Consider the following 17,171-nt stretch of genomic DNA (forward strand, 5'->3'; position numbering starts at 1 on the left):
CCCGGCTATTCATAGCATCCAGCGCGGCTTGAGTTGACGGTTTGGCGCATCCAGGCAGCCCCGGCGGAACGGCACCTACACCGCCGGCGTCGGTTGATTGCGCGCATGGATTCCTCACGTGATGGGGAAGCTGCCGGAGTGACTGTAAACGGTGAAACACGGCCCTGGAAGAGACGCTGGGTCTGACAGGTCCTAATGTCAGCGAAAGAAGGGGAACTGAAGGATGGAGTTATATCACGGGGTTTGCTGTTGTTCGGACTGGCTGTGGGGAAACGGCAGAGGATCCGGAGGGTGGAGTCTATCACGGGGTGGGGCGGATGGGTGGAGCATGGGCGGGGTTCCCTTATAAGGCCTGATTAGGGTGTGTATGGTGGGCGTGACGCGGTGTAACATTTAATGCGCGGGGACGGAGCCTTCCCAGGGCAAACTTTGTTTTCCTACAACGCGCAATAAAACTTGTTGGATCCTGGAGCGTTCCTGGTGTGCTGTGTTGCTGATCTACCTAGGACGTTCCTTACAGTAAGTTTGCCCTCACCTTTATTGCCGATCGACGCCGGTTGCCTGCAGCGTTATGGCGGAGGGAACACAAGGGGCGGACCCGGTGGAGGCTGCGGAGGCGGCGGAGCCCGACGAGCAGCTGGAGGGCCCGGACGTCGGCGGCGCAGTAGCCAAGCAGCCGGTAGTGCGGCCAAAGGAGAGGGTTCGCGTTCCGGCGGAGCTGGAACCAAGTTTAGGGCTACAACGCCCGGTGGGGACTGAGGGTGACTGGTGGCTAGGTTCGGCATTGGAAGGACCAGAGGACAATAGGGGACGGCGGTTAGCGCCGAGTTTCACTGGATGGAGGGAACGCCGGGTGACTGGAGATCCGGAGGAGGAATGGAGCTGCTCAACGGCTCCAGGACAGTATACTTTGGATGTTCTGAGAGAGCAGTTCGGGGAACGTCTTCATCCTGCAACGCTCCGTAGTCCTGTTAAGGGCAGTCCGGCCTATTCCTCCCGTTTCCACCTGTCAAGTCCAGGGATGGAAATGAAAGCATTCCAGGACCCAGACCCGGGGCGGGTTGAAGCGGAACGACCCCGTTACGGACTGGGGCCGCGCCCGGCGGCAGGTCAATCTCTAGGTGCTGATAGGCTAAGGGCGGGGTCCATGGGGGAGGGATCTCGTCCTATACTACACCCGGGGAATGCTCCATACGAAGGCCTGGCGCCAACCCCATGGCCACAGAATGTGGTATGGAATCCCCCCCCGATCACGCTCACGTTCGACGGTGACTCAGATCGGTTAGCAGTATTCCTGAGCCACGTGCTCAATCATCTGGACCGCTTTACCGCCCTATACTCTTCCAATTGGGCACTGGTGGTGGCGGTCACAGCATGTTTGCAGGGAGAGGCTGCTGCTTGGGCCGCGGATCTATACAGCGAGCAAGCAAGAGAGTTAACCGACATAGGGCTGTTCCTCAAGGCACTGAGGGCAAGGTTCGATGACCCAACCCGTCTACAAAGAGCCGAGGCCCAATTGGTAGGCTTACGACAGAGGGGTAGACCGGTGAAGATATATATCCGCGAGTTTCAAAAGGCGGCTGGGAGGCTGAGGTCGTGGCCAGATCGGTTACTGATCCATCACTTCCAGGCTGGCCTGGACTCGGACATACGTCGCGCCTGCGCAGTCAGAGGGGTTGTAGGACACCTAGTCGACTGGTTTAAAGCTGCTATGGAGTTGGAGTTTGGATTGAGGGACCGTCCTGACGTACGTGCAGACAAACCACAAGCGCGCCGTGCTCCAGACCGGTCCGGGGGGGGCGTTACTCAGGCCGTACCGGGTACCGCCCGACCGAAGCCCGTATTCAGGTGCTTTCGCTGTAACCGACCGGGCCACCGGGCTGCAGAGTGTGGGGTGGCCGACCTAACCGAGCTGACTGGCACACCGACGGCAATCGGTAGACCGGGTATCACGCCGAAGAAATCCGCAGAGAAGTCTCGAGTTGCTTACCATACGGGTCAGATGCCACTCCAACAAACCCCTGGTGATGCACCCCCCGCGCTCCACGAATACGAGGAGGAGGGTCCAGTGGAGGATCCCATGGTAAGTGAACCTATAGTTCCGTTTAACATTCCAATAACATTAACAAGTCCGGTCACTGGGGAACCGAAGCCATTCCAGGCGTTAGTTGATACCGGTTGTACCAGATGTCTGATTAGCAAGGGGGTGGCGCAACAGATGCATATAAGGGTAACCCGATTGAAATCCCCAATCCGCTTTGAGCAGGTGGATGGGTCCCTATTAGGAGGAGCACCGACCACGTTAGTGACTGAACCCGTTAGGATGGAAGTAGGTGCGCATTGGGAGGTATTAAGATTTATAGTGGTCCCCTCCATGTCAGAGTCTATTATTCTAGGCCTGGCGTGGTTGGATAAATGGACACCAACCATATGGTGGGCAGATGGAGCTCGCCACCTACGCCTTGCAGTAGGTCCTCAACCACCGGTTCCGGAGAGGCTCATTAGCAACGGGAAGGGGGAGGTGGCAGATCTAATAAAGGATGGGGAGCAGTTCAAATATCCATCAGTGTATGATGATCTCGCAATGGTCTTTAGTGAGCAGGAGTGCGACAGTTTGCCTCCCCATAGGCGTACAGATTGCGCAATTGAACTTATTCCTGGAGCCAAACTTCCAAAGTCCCGAATGTACCCAATGACATTCGCGGAATTACAGGAGATGAGGAAGTACGTAGATAAGAACTTGGCCAGAGGCTTTATAGAGCCGGCACGGTCTCGGATGGCCGCTCCTGTGTTATTCCAGGGCAAAAAGGATGGGGGCTTGAGGTTATGCGTGGACTTCAGGGGTCTCAATGCGGTATGCATAGAGCAGGTGTATCCCCTGCCACTTATGAAAGACCTTCTGACCCATTTGGCTACTGGAACTATCTTTACAAAACTGGATCTCCGTGAGGCGTACTACAGGGTTCGAATCAGGGAAGGGGATGAGTGGAAGACAACCTTTAACTGTCCGTTAGGCAGTTATCAGTTCAAGGTAATGCCTTTCGGGTTACAAGGAGCCCCAGCTGTATTTATGCAGCTTATTAACGAAGTGTTGCATGACCACTTATACAAGGGTGTTCTTGTGTACCTGGACGACATATTGATCTATTCACAGTCAGTAGAGGAACATGTGGAATTGGTGCGCACAGTTTTGCGCAAATTGTTAGATGCTCAGCTCTACTGTAAATTATCAAAGTGCGAATTCCACAAGGAGCGTATTGATTATCTCGGATTCAGGGTTTCTGCGGCAGGGATAGAGATGGACCCTAGTAAGGTACAGTGCGTATTAGAATGGCAAGCTCCAAAAACCCGACGTCAACTACAGCGGTTCCTGGGGTTTGCGAACTTTTACCGGCAGTTCATCCCCTCATTTGCTGATGTAGCCCTGCCATTGACTCAGCTATTGCGCACCAAGCATATAGCTGGCAAACCCCGTCCGGGACAACCTCTCGCCTGGACTGTAACCTGTCAACAGGCCTTTGAATCCCTTAAGAGACTATTTGCACAGGAGCCCATACTGGTGCACCCCGACCCAGGCCGACCATTCGTTGTCCAGGCCGATGCCAGCGATGTCGCTGTTGGGGCGATATTGTTGCAACGCAATGCAGAAGGTCTATTACAACCGTGCGCCTACACCTCCAAGAAGTTCACCGAAACGGAACGACGATGGGCAGTGTGGGAAAAGGAGGCGTTTGCTGTGAAATGGGCTCTGTCTACCTGGCGCCATTTGTTGGAGGGCGCACAGCACCCCTTTGAGGTGTGGACGGACCACCAGAACCTCACAGTCCTCCAAACTCCAAGAAGATTGGCACCCAAACACGTCCGATGGGCGCAATACTTCCAACGGTTCAGGTTCCATCTGAAGGTCGTTCCGGGAGGAAAGAACTTCCTAGCGGACGCATTGTCCAGGCTACCGCAGTATAATAGCAGGAGAGAGCAGGTGATTCACGCTATCATACCTCCAAAAAGTCCAGGTTCCACACAACCTGAGGTGAGTGCACAGTTGGTAACCTTCGAGGATGAGCTGAGATCGGCCTTGTTAACAGATCCCTGGATCTTAGCTAACCCCGGAGTCTTAAGTCGTCGTGATGACCTAGCCTGGCATGGAGATAAGCTATATGTCCCACAGGGGCTAAGGAACCGAGTATATCACAGATGCCATGACTCAAAATTAGCTGGCCATTTCGGTTTTGTAAAGACATTGCATTTAGTGAGACGCCAGTTCTGGTGGCCAGGGATGAGGAAAGACATTGAAGAGTATGTCAAAGGATGTCACATATGCGCACAGGCAAAAACAATACCGAAAAAGCCATGGGATTACTGCAGCAGGTATCTGACCCGAACCGGCCATGGCAGGATATCGGGATGGACTTCATTGTAGACCTGCCAAATGTGAGAGGCTACACGGTTATTTGGACAGTGGTCGACCTATTTTCAAAGCAGGCACACTTTATCCCCTGCAAGGGTCTACCCTCGGCAAGAAAGTTAGCTAAGATGTTTGTGCAACATATTTACAGACTACACGGGGCGCCCCGTCGGGTTATTTCAGATCGTGGTGTACAATTCACGGCCCGTTTTTGGCGCGGCTTTCTAGCCAGCATCGGGACCACGCAAGGACTAAGCTCGGCATACCACCCTTGCACCAACGGGGCGGCGGAACGGGCAAATGCAGCCATCGAGCGGTACCTACGCTGTTATGTCTCCTACCAACAGTCGGATTGGGTGGACTTTATACCGTTTGCAGAGCTAGCGTATAACAACGCGGTACATAAAAGCACCGGGTTGACCCCCTTTCAGGTTGTTTATGGGCATGACATGGTCTCCGTGCCCGGATGTATGTCATCGGAACCCCTTTTACAGCGATCAGACGACTGGCTTGCTCGAGCGGGCCAGGTATGGAATAGGGTGAAACAGGCGCTAAGCCAGGCAACACAGGCGACTAAGTACCACGCTTATAAGGGTCGTCGACAACCAGTCCAATTACGGGTGGGGGATAGCGTATATTTGTCCACCAAATATATTAAGTTACAGGTCCCATGCAGGAAACTGGCACCGAAATATATCGGCCCCTTTCGCATAGTACAGATCATCAACCCTGTAACGGTGAAGCTCGCATTGCCAAAACTACTAGGTAAAATACATCCGACTTTCCACGTAAGTTTATTGAAGCCCTTAGGGAGAGTCCCCCATGACCAACCCCCAGGTCCTGTCACACCAGGACGGTATGAAATAGAGGACATAGTTGACTCACGGCTACGGGGAGGAAGATTGTATTACCTGGTCTTATGGAAGGGGTATCCCTTGTCCGAAGCCTCCTGGGTACCGAGGGAGGATGTATCCGCCCCTGGGTTGGTCAAGAGGTATCATGAAAGGCTACAGCGGGGGGGAAAGGAAAGGGGTAGTTGAATAGCATAAACTCTGTGGTTTATCAGTTATCTTTTCTTCCAGGGGGAGTTGTGGTGAGGGGAAGCCGAATGTCAGACCCAGCGTGACACCTACCCGGCTATTCATAGCATCCAGCGCGGCTTGAGTTGACGGTTTGGCGCATCCAGGCAGCCCCGGCGGAACGGCACCTACACCGCCGGCGTCGGTTGATTGCGCGCATGGATTCCTCACGTGATGGGGAAGCTGCCGGAGTGACTGTAAACGGTGAAACACGGCCCTGGAAGAGACGCTGGGTCTGACAGGTCCTAATGTCAGCGAAAGAAGGGGAACTGAAGGATGGAGTTATATCACGGGGTTTGCTGTTGTTCGGACTGGCTGTGGGGAAACGGCAGAGGATCCGGAGGGTGGAGTCTATCACGGGGTGGGGCGGATGGGTGGAGCATGGGCGGGGTTCCCTTATAAGGCCTGATTAGGGTGTGTATGGTGGGCGTGACGCGGTGTAACATTTAACGCGCGGGGACGGAGCCTTCCCAGGGCAAACTTTGTTTTCCTACAACGCGCAATAAACCTTGTTGGATCCTGGAGCGTTCCTGGTGTGCTGTGTTGCTGATCTACCTAGGACGTTCCTTACATATACATTCTTATCAGATTATTCCACTTTTTACAATCAATTCTTCATCTCTACATATACATCTAAGTTTTATATACAATACTTGTTCTAAAATAACATATATTTCTATCTTAACATTCATCTTTAATCCCGACTGTCCTCTCTTGAAATTAACTTTTACCAGGTAAGATCTATCCTAAGAGAGTTGTGAATTAGCTGGGAAAATGTCCACGTTTCAAGGCCAGTTACTGAGACTATTCCTCCACAAGCGATCACTAATTTTAAATTTAGGGCCTGACAAAGAGACATAATTTTAAAACATCCCATTAATTGGACTAGATGTGGAAATGGTAGAATGTGTAAATCTTGTATATGTAAAATATGCAAATCTTATAGCAGTGAAAAACAAACTTAAAATATATTACCTTAAAAAGAAGTCATTTTTTTCTCTGAAATTTCTTCCTGATATAAATATACATCCATTTTGAAAGATCCTATTTCAATTAACAAATAAAATGTTCTAATAAAATTATGCACAAGTTTGGAAACAACTTGCAATTTCATGTTTGTTTCTTCCCCCCAAAAAAATTTTTTAACAGTTCTCATAGGACCCTATTATAAAATGATTAAAAGAAGAATTTTCCAAGTAAACACCCAAAAGAAACAAAAGATGCCTCATTCCGAGGTCAGCAACTGAATTGTGTACTGAAGTACAAACAGAATAGCTACCACAAATAAACATAACTTTAAAATCTCACCTATTATTTCAAGGTGACTGATCTTCTACAAATGCAGTATGAGCCAGCAAAACTCAGTAATGTAATAAAGCTTGATTTTTTTAAAGTAATTATTATTATTGCCTCATTACACATTAGGTGAAATTAGCTCAGTAAATTTGCTGGCACTATTACAAAAAGAAGGAACTACTTCATTCTCCTGAAGACAACCAAACATAAGCTATGCATTAGGGCTGTGCAATGCTTTTCATTTGATTAGGTAAAAGTCCTTTGAAGAACATGGAAGAAATGCAACAAGTATGCATTCAACTTGCCATCAGTTCCTATACAATCTAAGGCAAAAAAGAAGTTTTGATACATAAGCTAAGGCACTGAAGGTCACACCTCGCAAAAAAATTGTAAGCAAATTTCAGGAATTTTGCATGGAAGTTATAACCAGAAAGATTCCACATTTGTCATAGCTGTGCATGAGGCGTAAATACACTGTTCATTTTTTTGCCTCACCTACCCACTTCTGATTTCCCTCCCTTTGATCTGACATCCATCTGCAGACATCTCTCTTTTTTTTTTTTCCATTTTGGCTACCTTCAAATTTATGATGCTTCAGAGAAAGGGTTTGATAATAAATGTACACATCTATCTCAGGCATTGCCAGATGTAACTTCAAATCACATGGAGATGTAGCACACATTCATTTTAGTTGACACATTAATATTCCACAAAATAGCTCAATACAAATGAAACTGACAGACACATAGGCAAGTTAGAAATCTGTAAGTTTTCTTACAGTCTTAAACGGAATACTAGTAAGATGGATTAATTGTTCGTCCATCAAAGATAGAATGGGACTCCTCCTGAAGGAGCAATCTTTTGACCTGGCAGTTCTTCTGGACTTACAGGTCCTGCCAAAAGAGATAGAAGCTGTGGCTATGAGATTTTTTTCCCAGCCTCAGCTGGTGTGCCAGTTACAATCTATCTAGAGGCAAAGGACTCTGCTTACACTGGCTCAAGCACTCATTGTCTCCCGCTTAGATTACCTCAGTGTGCTATGCACGGGGATGCCTCTGAACAACATCAGAAGTTGCAATTCTGACTGATGTTCATTAATGGGAGCACATTACACCAGTGCTGAAGGCCCTGCACTGGTTATCAAAAGACTTCCAGATCTAATTTAAAGTGCGGATACTAATCTATATTGTAAGGCCCTACATTAGCAGCTACTCATCTGCAGGATCCCATTCTCCCACTGGAATCATTTCAACTGCCCAGGAGAAACTATCAGTAAAACTAAATACCACACACAGAACAGCACACACTCTGCTAGAGAGAGGTTCCCTGAAGATGGGTTCCAGCACAAGTCCGAAAGCTCGGAAGAATGCATCATTTTAGTGAGGAGAGGATACAAATAACAAGAAGCAGGAGGAAGAGGCGGTAGCAGCAGGACTAGAATACTATCATAGCAGGAGTCTACAAATTTGGACAGGTTTTACTAGCTTAGTTCCACAGCTTTCCTATCTGGCTACTTTCCTTTACAGTTTCCAAACAAAGCTTAGTGGCTATTATTTACTTATTAATTCTGTGGCTATGTATACATAATGCATTTAGGGACAAAAAAAAGTAGCTGCTGGAGTAGCTACAGTATATGAGTCTTTAACTATTTATAAACAAGTACCTTGTAATCTGTTTCTTGGACCTTTTTCCCCCAAAATGTTTATACAGGTAGTCCTCAATTTACAACAGTTCACTTAGTGACTCTTTGAAGTTACAAAAGCACTGAAAAAAGTGACTTAGGATCATTTTTCAGACTTATGACTGTTGCAGCATCCCCATAGTCACATAATTTACATTTGGATGCTTGGCTCACCTTTATGACCGTTGCAGTGTCTCTGGGTTATGTGATCACCTTTTACAATCTTCTGAGAAGCAAAGTCAATGGGGAAACCAGATTCACTTAAAAACCAGGTTATTAATTTAACAACTGCAATGATTCACTTAACAAATGTGGGAAGAAAAGTCGTAAACTGGGGCAAAACTCACTTAACAAATTTCTCACTTAACAACATAAATGTTGGGCTCAATTATGGTCATAAATTGAGGACTACCTGTATATCTCAAATTTCTATTTACTATCACACTCACCACTACTCCTGTGAAACCTCAATAGGAAGTGGAATTTTGATATGTGATCCAGAGCACAGAAGGGTACATCACTTTTAAGTGGATTTAAAGATTTCTTCATAGAAGCAATCAGCAAAACGAAAAGACTTGGCATATACACACAAAAAGCCAAATATAATTCAGTTCAGTATAAGAGGAAATTAAGATAAGTATAAAGTCAATATATATCTACACATTTATTGTAATACAATTATTAACTATTGACTCTAACTGTAAAATCCAGTACATTCTAACTTTCTTGGCATTGATTATATCTCTTATAGCTAGACATTTTAAAGTTTCCCACCTAATGTTCAGGCACACCAATAACTTTTTCTTTGTTCAAAAGCTGTTCTGCAAATATTTTGATAGAATAACACACACTCTATAATCCTATCCCGCCTTAACAAGCCTCTATTATTCAATTCAACAGCCCCAAGAACATATATTTTGTTCACAAAAAACTAAATTAATCACGTTCCTTTTTTTTTTAAGTTTCAAGATCATTTTTCTCAAAACTAAATATGTACCACCAAAAACTAGGCCAATCCTAATCCTATTCCTATCCTTTTTTTTCCTTTTAAGAATAAATAAGATTAATTTTTGGTGTATCTACAGTGCTAATAAAAAGAATTATAAGAACAGATTGTTTTATGAATGTTCATTAACACATTCCCAGAATAGAAAGCCCATGCTAATTATTTATTTTACAATAATTGACCTGGAATACTAGGTTGACTTTTAAAATATCCCAAAGCTGTATTGTTGTACATTAGTTTCCAAGAACTGCATTCAACTTAAATAGGTTTTTATATAAGATACATAGTAAAGAAGGAATCTGTGAGTGGTAAAGCATTTTTGAATAAATTTAGAGCAATGGTCCCCAACCTTTGGGCTTGGCAGCCCGGCTGGGTGGGGAAGAGAGGAACTGGGTATGTGAGTGGCAGGCCAGTGTGCACATATGTGCATGCAGCTCAACCTGTGTGAGTGGCGGGTCGGTACGCATGCATGGGTGCACCAGCCTACTGCTCATGCAGCCCGGTTGCAAATAGGCCACAGCCCAGAGGTTGGAAACCCCTGATTTAGAGTAGAGGTAGGGGGCTTGGAGGCGGAGCCAAGATGGTGGACAGGCAGCAAAGGGTGTAAAGAGCTCCTCAAAAAGTAAAAGCTTTCTAAAGAGTACAGATAATTCTTGACTTATAACCATTTGTTTAGTGATTATTTGAAGTTATGACAGTGCTGAAAAAAAGTAATCTCTGACCAGTTCTCATAATTAAAACCGTCAGTTTTCTTGTGGTCATGTGATCAAAATTTGGACCCTTGGCAACCAGCATGTATTTATGATGTTTGCCTGGAGGTCACATGATTGCCATTTGCAACTTTCCCAGCTGCCTTCTGACAAGCAAAATCAATGGGGCACACCGGATTTAATTAATGACCATGTGATTCACTTAACAACTATAGCAAAAATGTTGTAAAATCAAGTGCAACTCACTTAACAACCACCTCACTTAGCAATAGGACTTCCAGTCCCAATTGTGGTTGTAAGTCAAAGTACCACTGTTTCTTAATTAGTTAGGTTCTAACGTCACTGAGAACTATACAGCCTTTGAATTTATCATGAATATGGCTATTACTAATATGAATAAATTCTCACAATAGAGAATGTTGAACATTCCTATGAGGAAGGAACTGTAGAGTTCTTGCAATATTGATTTCCTCTTCTCATTTCTCTTCTTGGTAACAGAATAGGCTGCCCAGACACAGAACATGATTTTTCTTTCATTAATTTTAGTTTTAAAATTATCTAGCACAGTGGTTCTCAATCTTTTTATACCGGCGACCCCGGTCATAAGGAGGCGGCGCGCCTGCGTGGCGCCGCCCCCTGCGCAGCACGCCTGCGCGGCGGCGCCCCCTGTGCGGTACGCATGCGTGGCACTGCCTCCTGCGCGGCGCACAAGTTCGGCGGCACCCCCATGCGCTGCCCCTGCGCGGCGCGCATGCGCGGCGGCGCCCCATGCGCCGGCTGAGGAAAAAAATGGCGGATCGCATTGTTTGGCGACCCCCGTGAAATGGTCGTTCGACCCCAAATGGGGTCGCGACCCACAGGTTGAGAACCGCTGATCTAGCAATTCTGTTTAAAAAGCATATTACTACTCTTAACAGTTTTAAAGTTCATAAGTGGCTCCACAAGCTATTTAATGTTCATGGCAACCTAGAAATAAAGAAGGATAAGTTTCTTAGTTTATGACAAGCTCTGCAAACACTTGGAAGCTACAGGTTTTTCCTTCTGCTTCCAAGAATCTTCCAAGACCAACATAAACTAAGATAGTGGTCTTTATCTTCTCCCCAAATCTTTAAGCATACTGAAGAAACAAGAAGGCCTGTTTTTCCTTCCCAGTATTGTGGGAAACACCTCACTCACTTCAGATTTCTCTATAATGTAGGCAAATGTAATTATTTTTAATCTGATCACAGAAAAAATATTTCTCATACCATATTTCATATATCAAAATGTTCCCCAAACTGCTTTTCTACAGGGCCCCACCTGCAATTTACTTTAACAGAATTATATGCAAGGTTCAGAAAAACTGTAGTTTTATAAAAAGCAGTGGAAACAGAAGCCTGAGCACATACATAGCGGTTAACCGGTTCTAAGACAGGGGACCAAACTGTTGTTGTAGTAGGATTTAGTGGGGAGCTGTTCTAGACCCTACTCTCCTGATATGATAGGACTGAATCTACTCTTCTCTTTATTAACTAGTTTGAATCATCTGAAAAAGGTGCAATAACAAGCTTTTTATTACAGTATATTATGCACTGATATAACAGAAGTTAAAGCAAGATCAATTTGAAAAAAAAAATTCTTGAGATATATACTTACCTTCCCAATTCCTTGGATTCAACTTCATAGAAATGGTGAAAATTATCCGCTTTTATCTGTGTCTGAGAAGATATAAGCAACAAGCCCGGGATGCTTTTGTTCTCTGATTTCCTCCTAGACATACTTAATACATGGGGTCTCTCCAAGGTCGGTTCTGATTTTCACCTGTTCAAAGAAAGTTGTATTTAAATAAAAGTATCCCATAGTCCTAATATGTTTCCATTCTGCCATTAGTTTTTATTTAATTAGTTAAAACTCCTATTGACTCACTTGAAATAAACTCTTGCCTTTTAACAGTTTTTCAGATCTGGGAAGACACCCTTTTAGCATAAAAATTCCAACAGATTTATATTATTTATTTATTTATTTCAAGTGAGTCAATAGGAGTTTTAACTAATTAATTAGCTGTTCTAAAGCAAACAAAGTGGCTAATAGAACCAAGATAAACTGACCCAGAATGTGATGTGATAAAAAACAAATTTTTTCTGTTATTTTTGCAATTATTTCATGAATGAATTTATGACACTTGGCATTCACAAGATTGACAGCTGTTTTCTAAACAGAAATCTCTTCTTTGTCTCAAGCAGAAATTATATGAGTTTTAGCATCAACGAGCAGTTCTCTCAGCAAATCCTGCAAATCTGCTATGGAGGAAAAAGTTTTATCTTTAAAAAGACTGCTAGACAAAAAGAGCAAAAAGTTTTGTGCCAAGGTTGGAAGAAGGTTGGAGTCTCTTCAATCAGTGAGAAAAAGGAAAACATCTCCAAGAAGCTGGGAAAAAGGCCAAAAAAAAAAAAAAAAAGAGCCAGAAAAAGCAAAGGGACTTTAGCTTCAGGCATCAGGTCATCCTAAGGAATAGGAAACTAGTCGAGCTAGAAATATTGCATAATGTTACCTTTTTATTTTAACAGGGTGTGTGTTTAAACGTGATTTACTGTCTCTGGTTATTACTGTTTCTACAAGCTCAATTCTCAAATGTTTTATTCAAATTTACATCAAAGTTGCTTTTAGATTGGTAGCAGATCTATCACTGTGTGATCTACTCAATGTGGACCTTCTACTGGTTTGCATGATTATTTTTCATACTGCCTTTTTAACAATTCTATATTTCAATTCCTTTGGATTTGTTACTTTCCATTTTCTCCCCTTCCTTTTTAAAATACACTAAATTTTGTTCTATTGACCTCTTGTCAAATTGGTCAACCTTCTCACACAGGTAAAGGGGCTGATTCTCTTAGTAACACCCCTAAGTGCTACAGGGCCAGAAAGGGGCACCACAATATTTATTTTCATTTTATCATTTTTCCTCATTTACATCTCAATAAGGCACAAGGGCTATGAAAGTCATTTTCATTCATACACACCAGAGTTAGGGGGAAGTGTGTCATGTGAAGTCATACCCCTGAAGGCTAGGTGAAGGCAGTACTTAGGTGCAGACCAAGGTAGAGGGCGGAGCTAGAGTATGTAATTCCAGAGGCCCATAGGAGCTGGGATGTAAGACTTCCAATGCTTCATCCTTCATGCTCAAGAACATCAAATTTACAAGAACATTAAACTGGGAAGCTTTAAAATTATAATGAACTTTTCCATATGTTTTTCACAGATATTTCAAAAAATTTAACCATTAGGAAAAGAAGTCACTGAAACGGTCATATAGCATGTTAAAATGTATGCTTTTCTAGTTAAATATAACAAATAAAATATAAATATAAACAAATCATATAAATCATCGCTCAAATTATATGTGATATCAGGACATTTTACTTTCAGGCCTAAATTTCTAGAAAAATCCTAATATGGAGAGGAAGGGTGTTACTCAATACATTGCACATCTTGTATTTTCCAACAGTCTGAAATTTTTAGTGTGAAAATTTTATTGCAACAAGAATTACTATATATATAAAATGTTCTTGCCAAAGAAGTCAATTATGGCTTCCACAGGGAAGCGTTGCTTCAATAACCTCTCATTATTTTTAAGCATGGATGGGACCAAAAGATGTGTATCATTTTTCTCAAAAAAAAAAAAAAAAAATCATTGCTGAAACAATTCTGAGGAGGTATAATTACCAAAATAGTGAGGTCTTACAATTAGCTCTACTTGTTATTAGCAATATTACATTAATTCATAATACACAAACAGCAGAGAATATGAGTGACATCAAATTATTTAAAATTTATAATCCTAACAGACTAGGAAGAATTTAAAATGGATCTCTCAAATTATTGTTGTGAGCTATTCTAATTTAAGAATGAGTGTCTGCTCTCTTACAAAGCACTTCTGTACACATTGCACATATTTTCTATCATTACAGATAATCATAGTCTTATAGCAAAACTGAGGCACATTTTACACAGAGCCAGCCTTCTAAATTTGCTGCTTGTGCATTCTACCAAGATAATAACTAGGCCTAGATAGGTGGCAGCATTCAGCCAAATTTTATTGATCTCAAAAAACCACAGTCAGGATCTGTGCAGTAGCTATGTGGAAGACTATGAGATAAATCCAGGTCTGTTGGCTAGACTGGGAAATTAAAAAAAAAAAGAAAAAAGCTTCAACAGCAATGAAAAACCACTTCCACTACCAAGTGGCAAACCACTTCCTTACTGTTACTTACTATCAAGAAAAATACATGGACATATCCATGAACTCACCAGAAATTAAACTTCACTTACAGGAAAGGTTACCTTAACTATAAGTTTAGCATGACAGCAAACTCAACATAAAGACATCCAGACATATTTTTAAACCTTGTACCTTATTATAATCTGTTATGATTCATACTTTATGACATAGCCTCAGTTGCATTCTCAGATATACATCTTAGATGAAAAATAATCATTTAGGAATCTAAAGATTCAAAGGAGTAGAAGAGTTTATTTAACTAAAATAATTCCAGAATAACAAAATTAGAGCTATTCTTAGGATGTAGATTTTTAAAAGTCAATTGTACAGAAGTCAGAATATAATCTACTAACAGCTAGTTTTAAAGAAACATGTTGAGCAGAGATTTAGTGTTTATGCCCATTTTACATGTATACCTTAAATGACTAGCATTTTTTATGCAGTAAACCATCTTTTGAAAATCACCTACTTTGGTTAAGATAACACTTTCTCTTAATGCCAGACAACTGAAAATAGGTTGAGGTCATTCAGAGGCAAATGCTCCCTAAATGTCTCAGAATTCTATTTAATTAGTTCTTTTCAAATGTAAGCCCTAAAACTATCTTAGCCCAAATTTAATTTTTACAAACAACTAATTTTCAGGCAGAATCATGCTCAAGTAACTTCAAAAGGCAATGTTCTCCAGTAGCTTGCTTAGAATAACAGAGATTCTTAACAGTTCAAATTTGGTGAATTTACAAATATTTCCCCATATCCCAAAGTATTATCTACAAACTAATCTTTCCACAATCAAAAAAATTGAAACTGTGGTTAGAACACATAAAACATCTGTTGCTTCCCTGTGACATGCATAGAAACATATTACATTTAACAAAATGTCAAAGGGAACATTTCAACTCATTAAAGGTTTGAGAACTAGGAATTCATTTTTTTTAAATAGTTGAAGGATAGCAGGGAAGCTACACCATTTGATTTTCATTGTAAAAGTTCACATATGCTTTGAGCTTTGTTGTTAGGACTTGAGATCATTTATTCAAGGTTAAAGATATAACATTAGCATGAACAAGAGCCAAGAAACGGCAAAAATAAATCTAAAATTTCATTTTACAAAGTTAACTACGCATTCTGTATATGCATAGTTTTAAAAACAAATTGAAGCATCATAAATATCTATTTAAAAGGCCACAGTTTCCCTAGAAGTGTGCTACTAACTTTCTTGGTGAGTAAGTCAATGCTTTCAGCTGTTGAGGGGCCCTTAACAAGGCCCTTAATACTTGCTACTTTTTCCCACCTTCTCTCTATCATTTGCCCTCCCCTTCTAGTGAAAAATGTTGGCTTATTTTTTTCTTGTAATAACAAGAAAAGAATTGACAATGAAGGAATGCTGGTTCAACAGGTGCTCCCAAACAAAAGCCCTGAAAGAGGTGCCTCAAAGTGTGGTGACTACATGGAGATTTTTCTAATTCAGACAAGGCTGAGTTTCTCAGTATAAATTATACAGAGCATGGAAATATAAAAGTGCCTTGAATAAAATATAAAACCCCAAAGGTTACATGTGCTGTGGAGAATCTCTTTGTCCATGCTCGCTGAAATGCTATTCCAGACTAATCCAGTTATTGTCTAAACTACATAAACTATTTTTTAAATTAATACTATTATCAATGATTAAAGTAACTCTATAAGCGAATTTGGAATGATAGAAAGAAATGTTTCACATCAGTCATGTGGAGACTGAGCCAACTGGACAGTGCAAAGAGAAGGGTAAGACCAGAAGTCAAATGTACAATATAATCATCTCCGGCCACTGTTGCCGCTGATCTTGACGACTGCAAGAGACGGGACAGATCAACTCCAAGGTTGTGTTGCAACACGTGCAAGCAAAACTCCGAGTTTAGAGAAATGGAAAAGAAACACCAATCGGCACTTTACATAAGTCAGAAGACGTACCAAAACCAATGACGCCCTAAAACGAACTTGCCTGTCTGGGGCTCCCCCAGCAGAAGCGGCTGCTTCCAACCCCACGACTTTAGTCACTTATTTCTGGACGAGTGACACATCAATACACACCATTTTTATTATTCATCGAGGTCGCTCGCGTCCTCCCATAATTAACTTCGAGAGAAATCATTTTGTGGGCTTATATGGCGTGAGACCCAAGACAAGGTGACGTGGACCCCCCGAAGTCACGACCCGCTCTTACAAATACGAAATGAAGAGGAAAATAAAACCGCTCCAAGAACCCAGAAAATACACCGTACCGCGCCCAAGCCAGCATTCAGGGCTTGCCTTCGCTTGCAAATCCGGCCAGCGTGCTGTCTCCGCTTGCTTCCAAAGCCCCGGGTTTTCCCTCCAGAGGAGCGCAGCAGCCGCGCGCCCACCCGCATCCGCGAGACAGCCTCCAACCTGGACCTCCGCAGGTCCGCTTTCTCAGCGGCGGCGGCGGCGGCCTTAAACTCGCTCGTGCCCGGAACCACGCTCGCTCTCGTCACCTCCACGGTTGGCGTTTGAAAAGCGCAAAGCCGGTTTCTGGGGGCTGATCCAGCGCGAGCTGTTGGTCCCACCTCCGGGTCGCTCCCGAACCAATGAAAACCGGACTGTCCGACTCAGCCGCCTCCCCCTCCCGGTTGTTCTCAGGTCGTTTTTTTCCCTTTGAGTGGCAAGACTGCGTGCAATCAGTTGCCCGAACGCCGCGAATGGGCGGGCCGGAAACCAGGGGCGGGCCGAAGCGGGAGGTAG

The 17,171-nt window shown here is 43.4% G+C and overlaps 1 protein-coding gene across 2 annotated transcripts in view; it reads right to left on the reverse strand.

The window, feature by feature from the left end:
* The window catches only part of STK17B (serine/threonine kinase 17b), a 36,002-nt gene extending 19,055 nt beyond the window's left edge, over nt 1-16,947 (reverse strand). The window contains exons 1-2 of one of the 2 annotated variants that reach the window (XM_039354631.1): nt 16,722-16,947; nt 11,813-11,977 (exon numbers count right to left, since the gene is read on the reverse strand). In XM_039354631.1, the coding sequence (XP_039210565.1) occupies nt 11,813-11,934 (122 nt within the window). In that variant the 5' untranslated portion in view covers nt 11,935-11,977; nt 16,722-16,947. Of the gene's footprint in view, nt 1-11,812; nt 11,978-16,693 lie in introns of both variants that reach the window. The other variant, XM_039354630.1, reaches the window with a different exon arrangement.
* Between the last annotated feature and the right edge of the window lie 224 nt (nt 16,948-17,171).

The sequence above is a fragment of the Crotalus tigris genome, unplaced genomic scaffold (assembly GCF_016545835.1).
Source record: "Crotalus tigris isolate CLP2741 ecotype Arizona unplaced genomic scaffold, ASM1654583v1 scf7180000018565.659758, whole genome shotgun sequence".
In the NCBI taxonomy this organism is placed as follows: domain Eukaryota; kingdom Metazoa; phylum Chordata; class Lepidosauria; order Squamata; family Viperidae; genus Crotalus; species Crotalus tigris.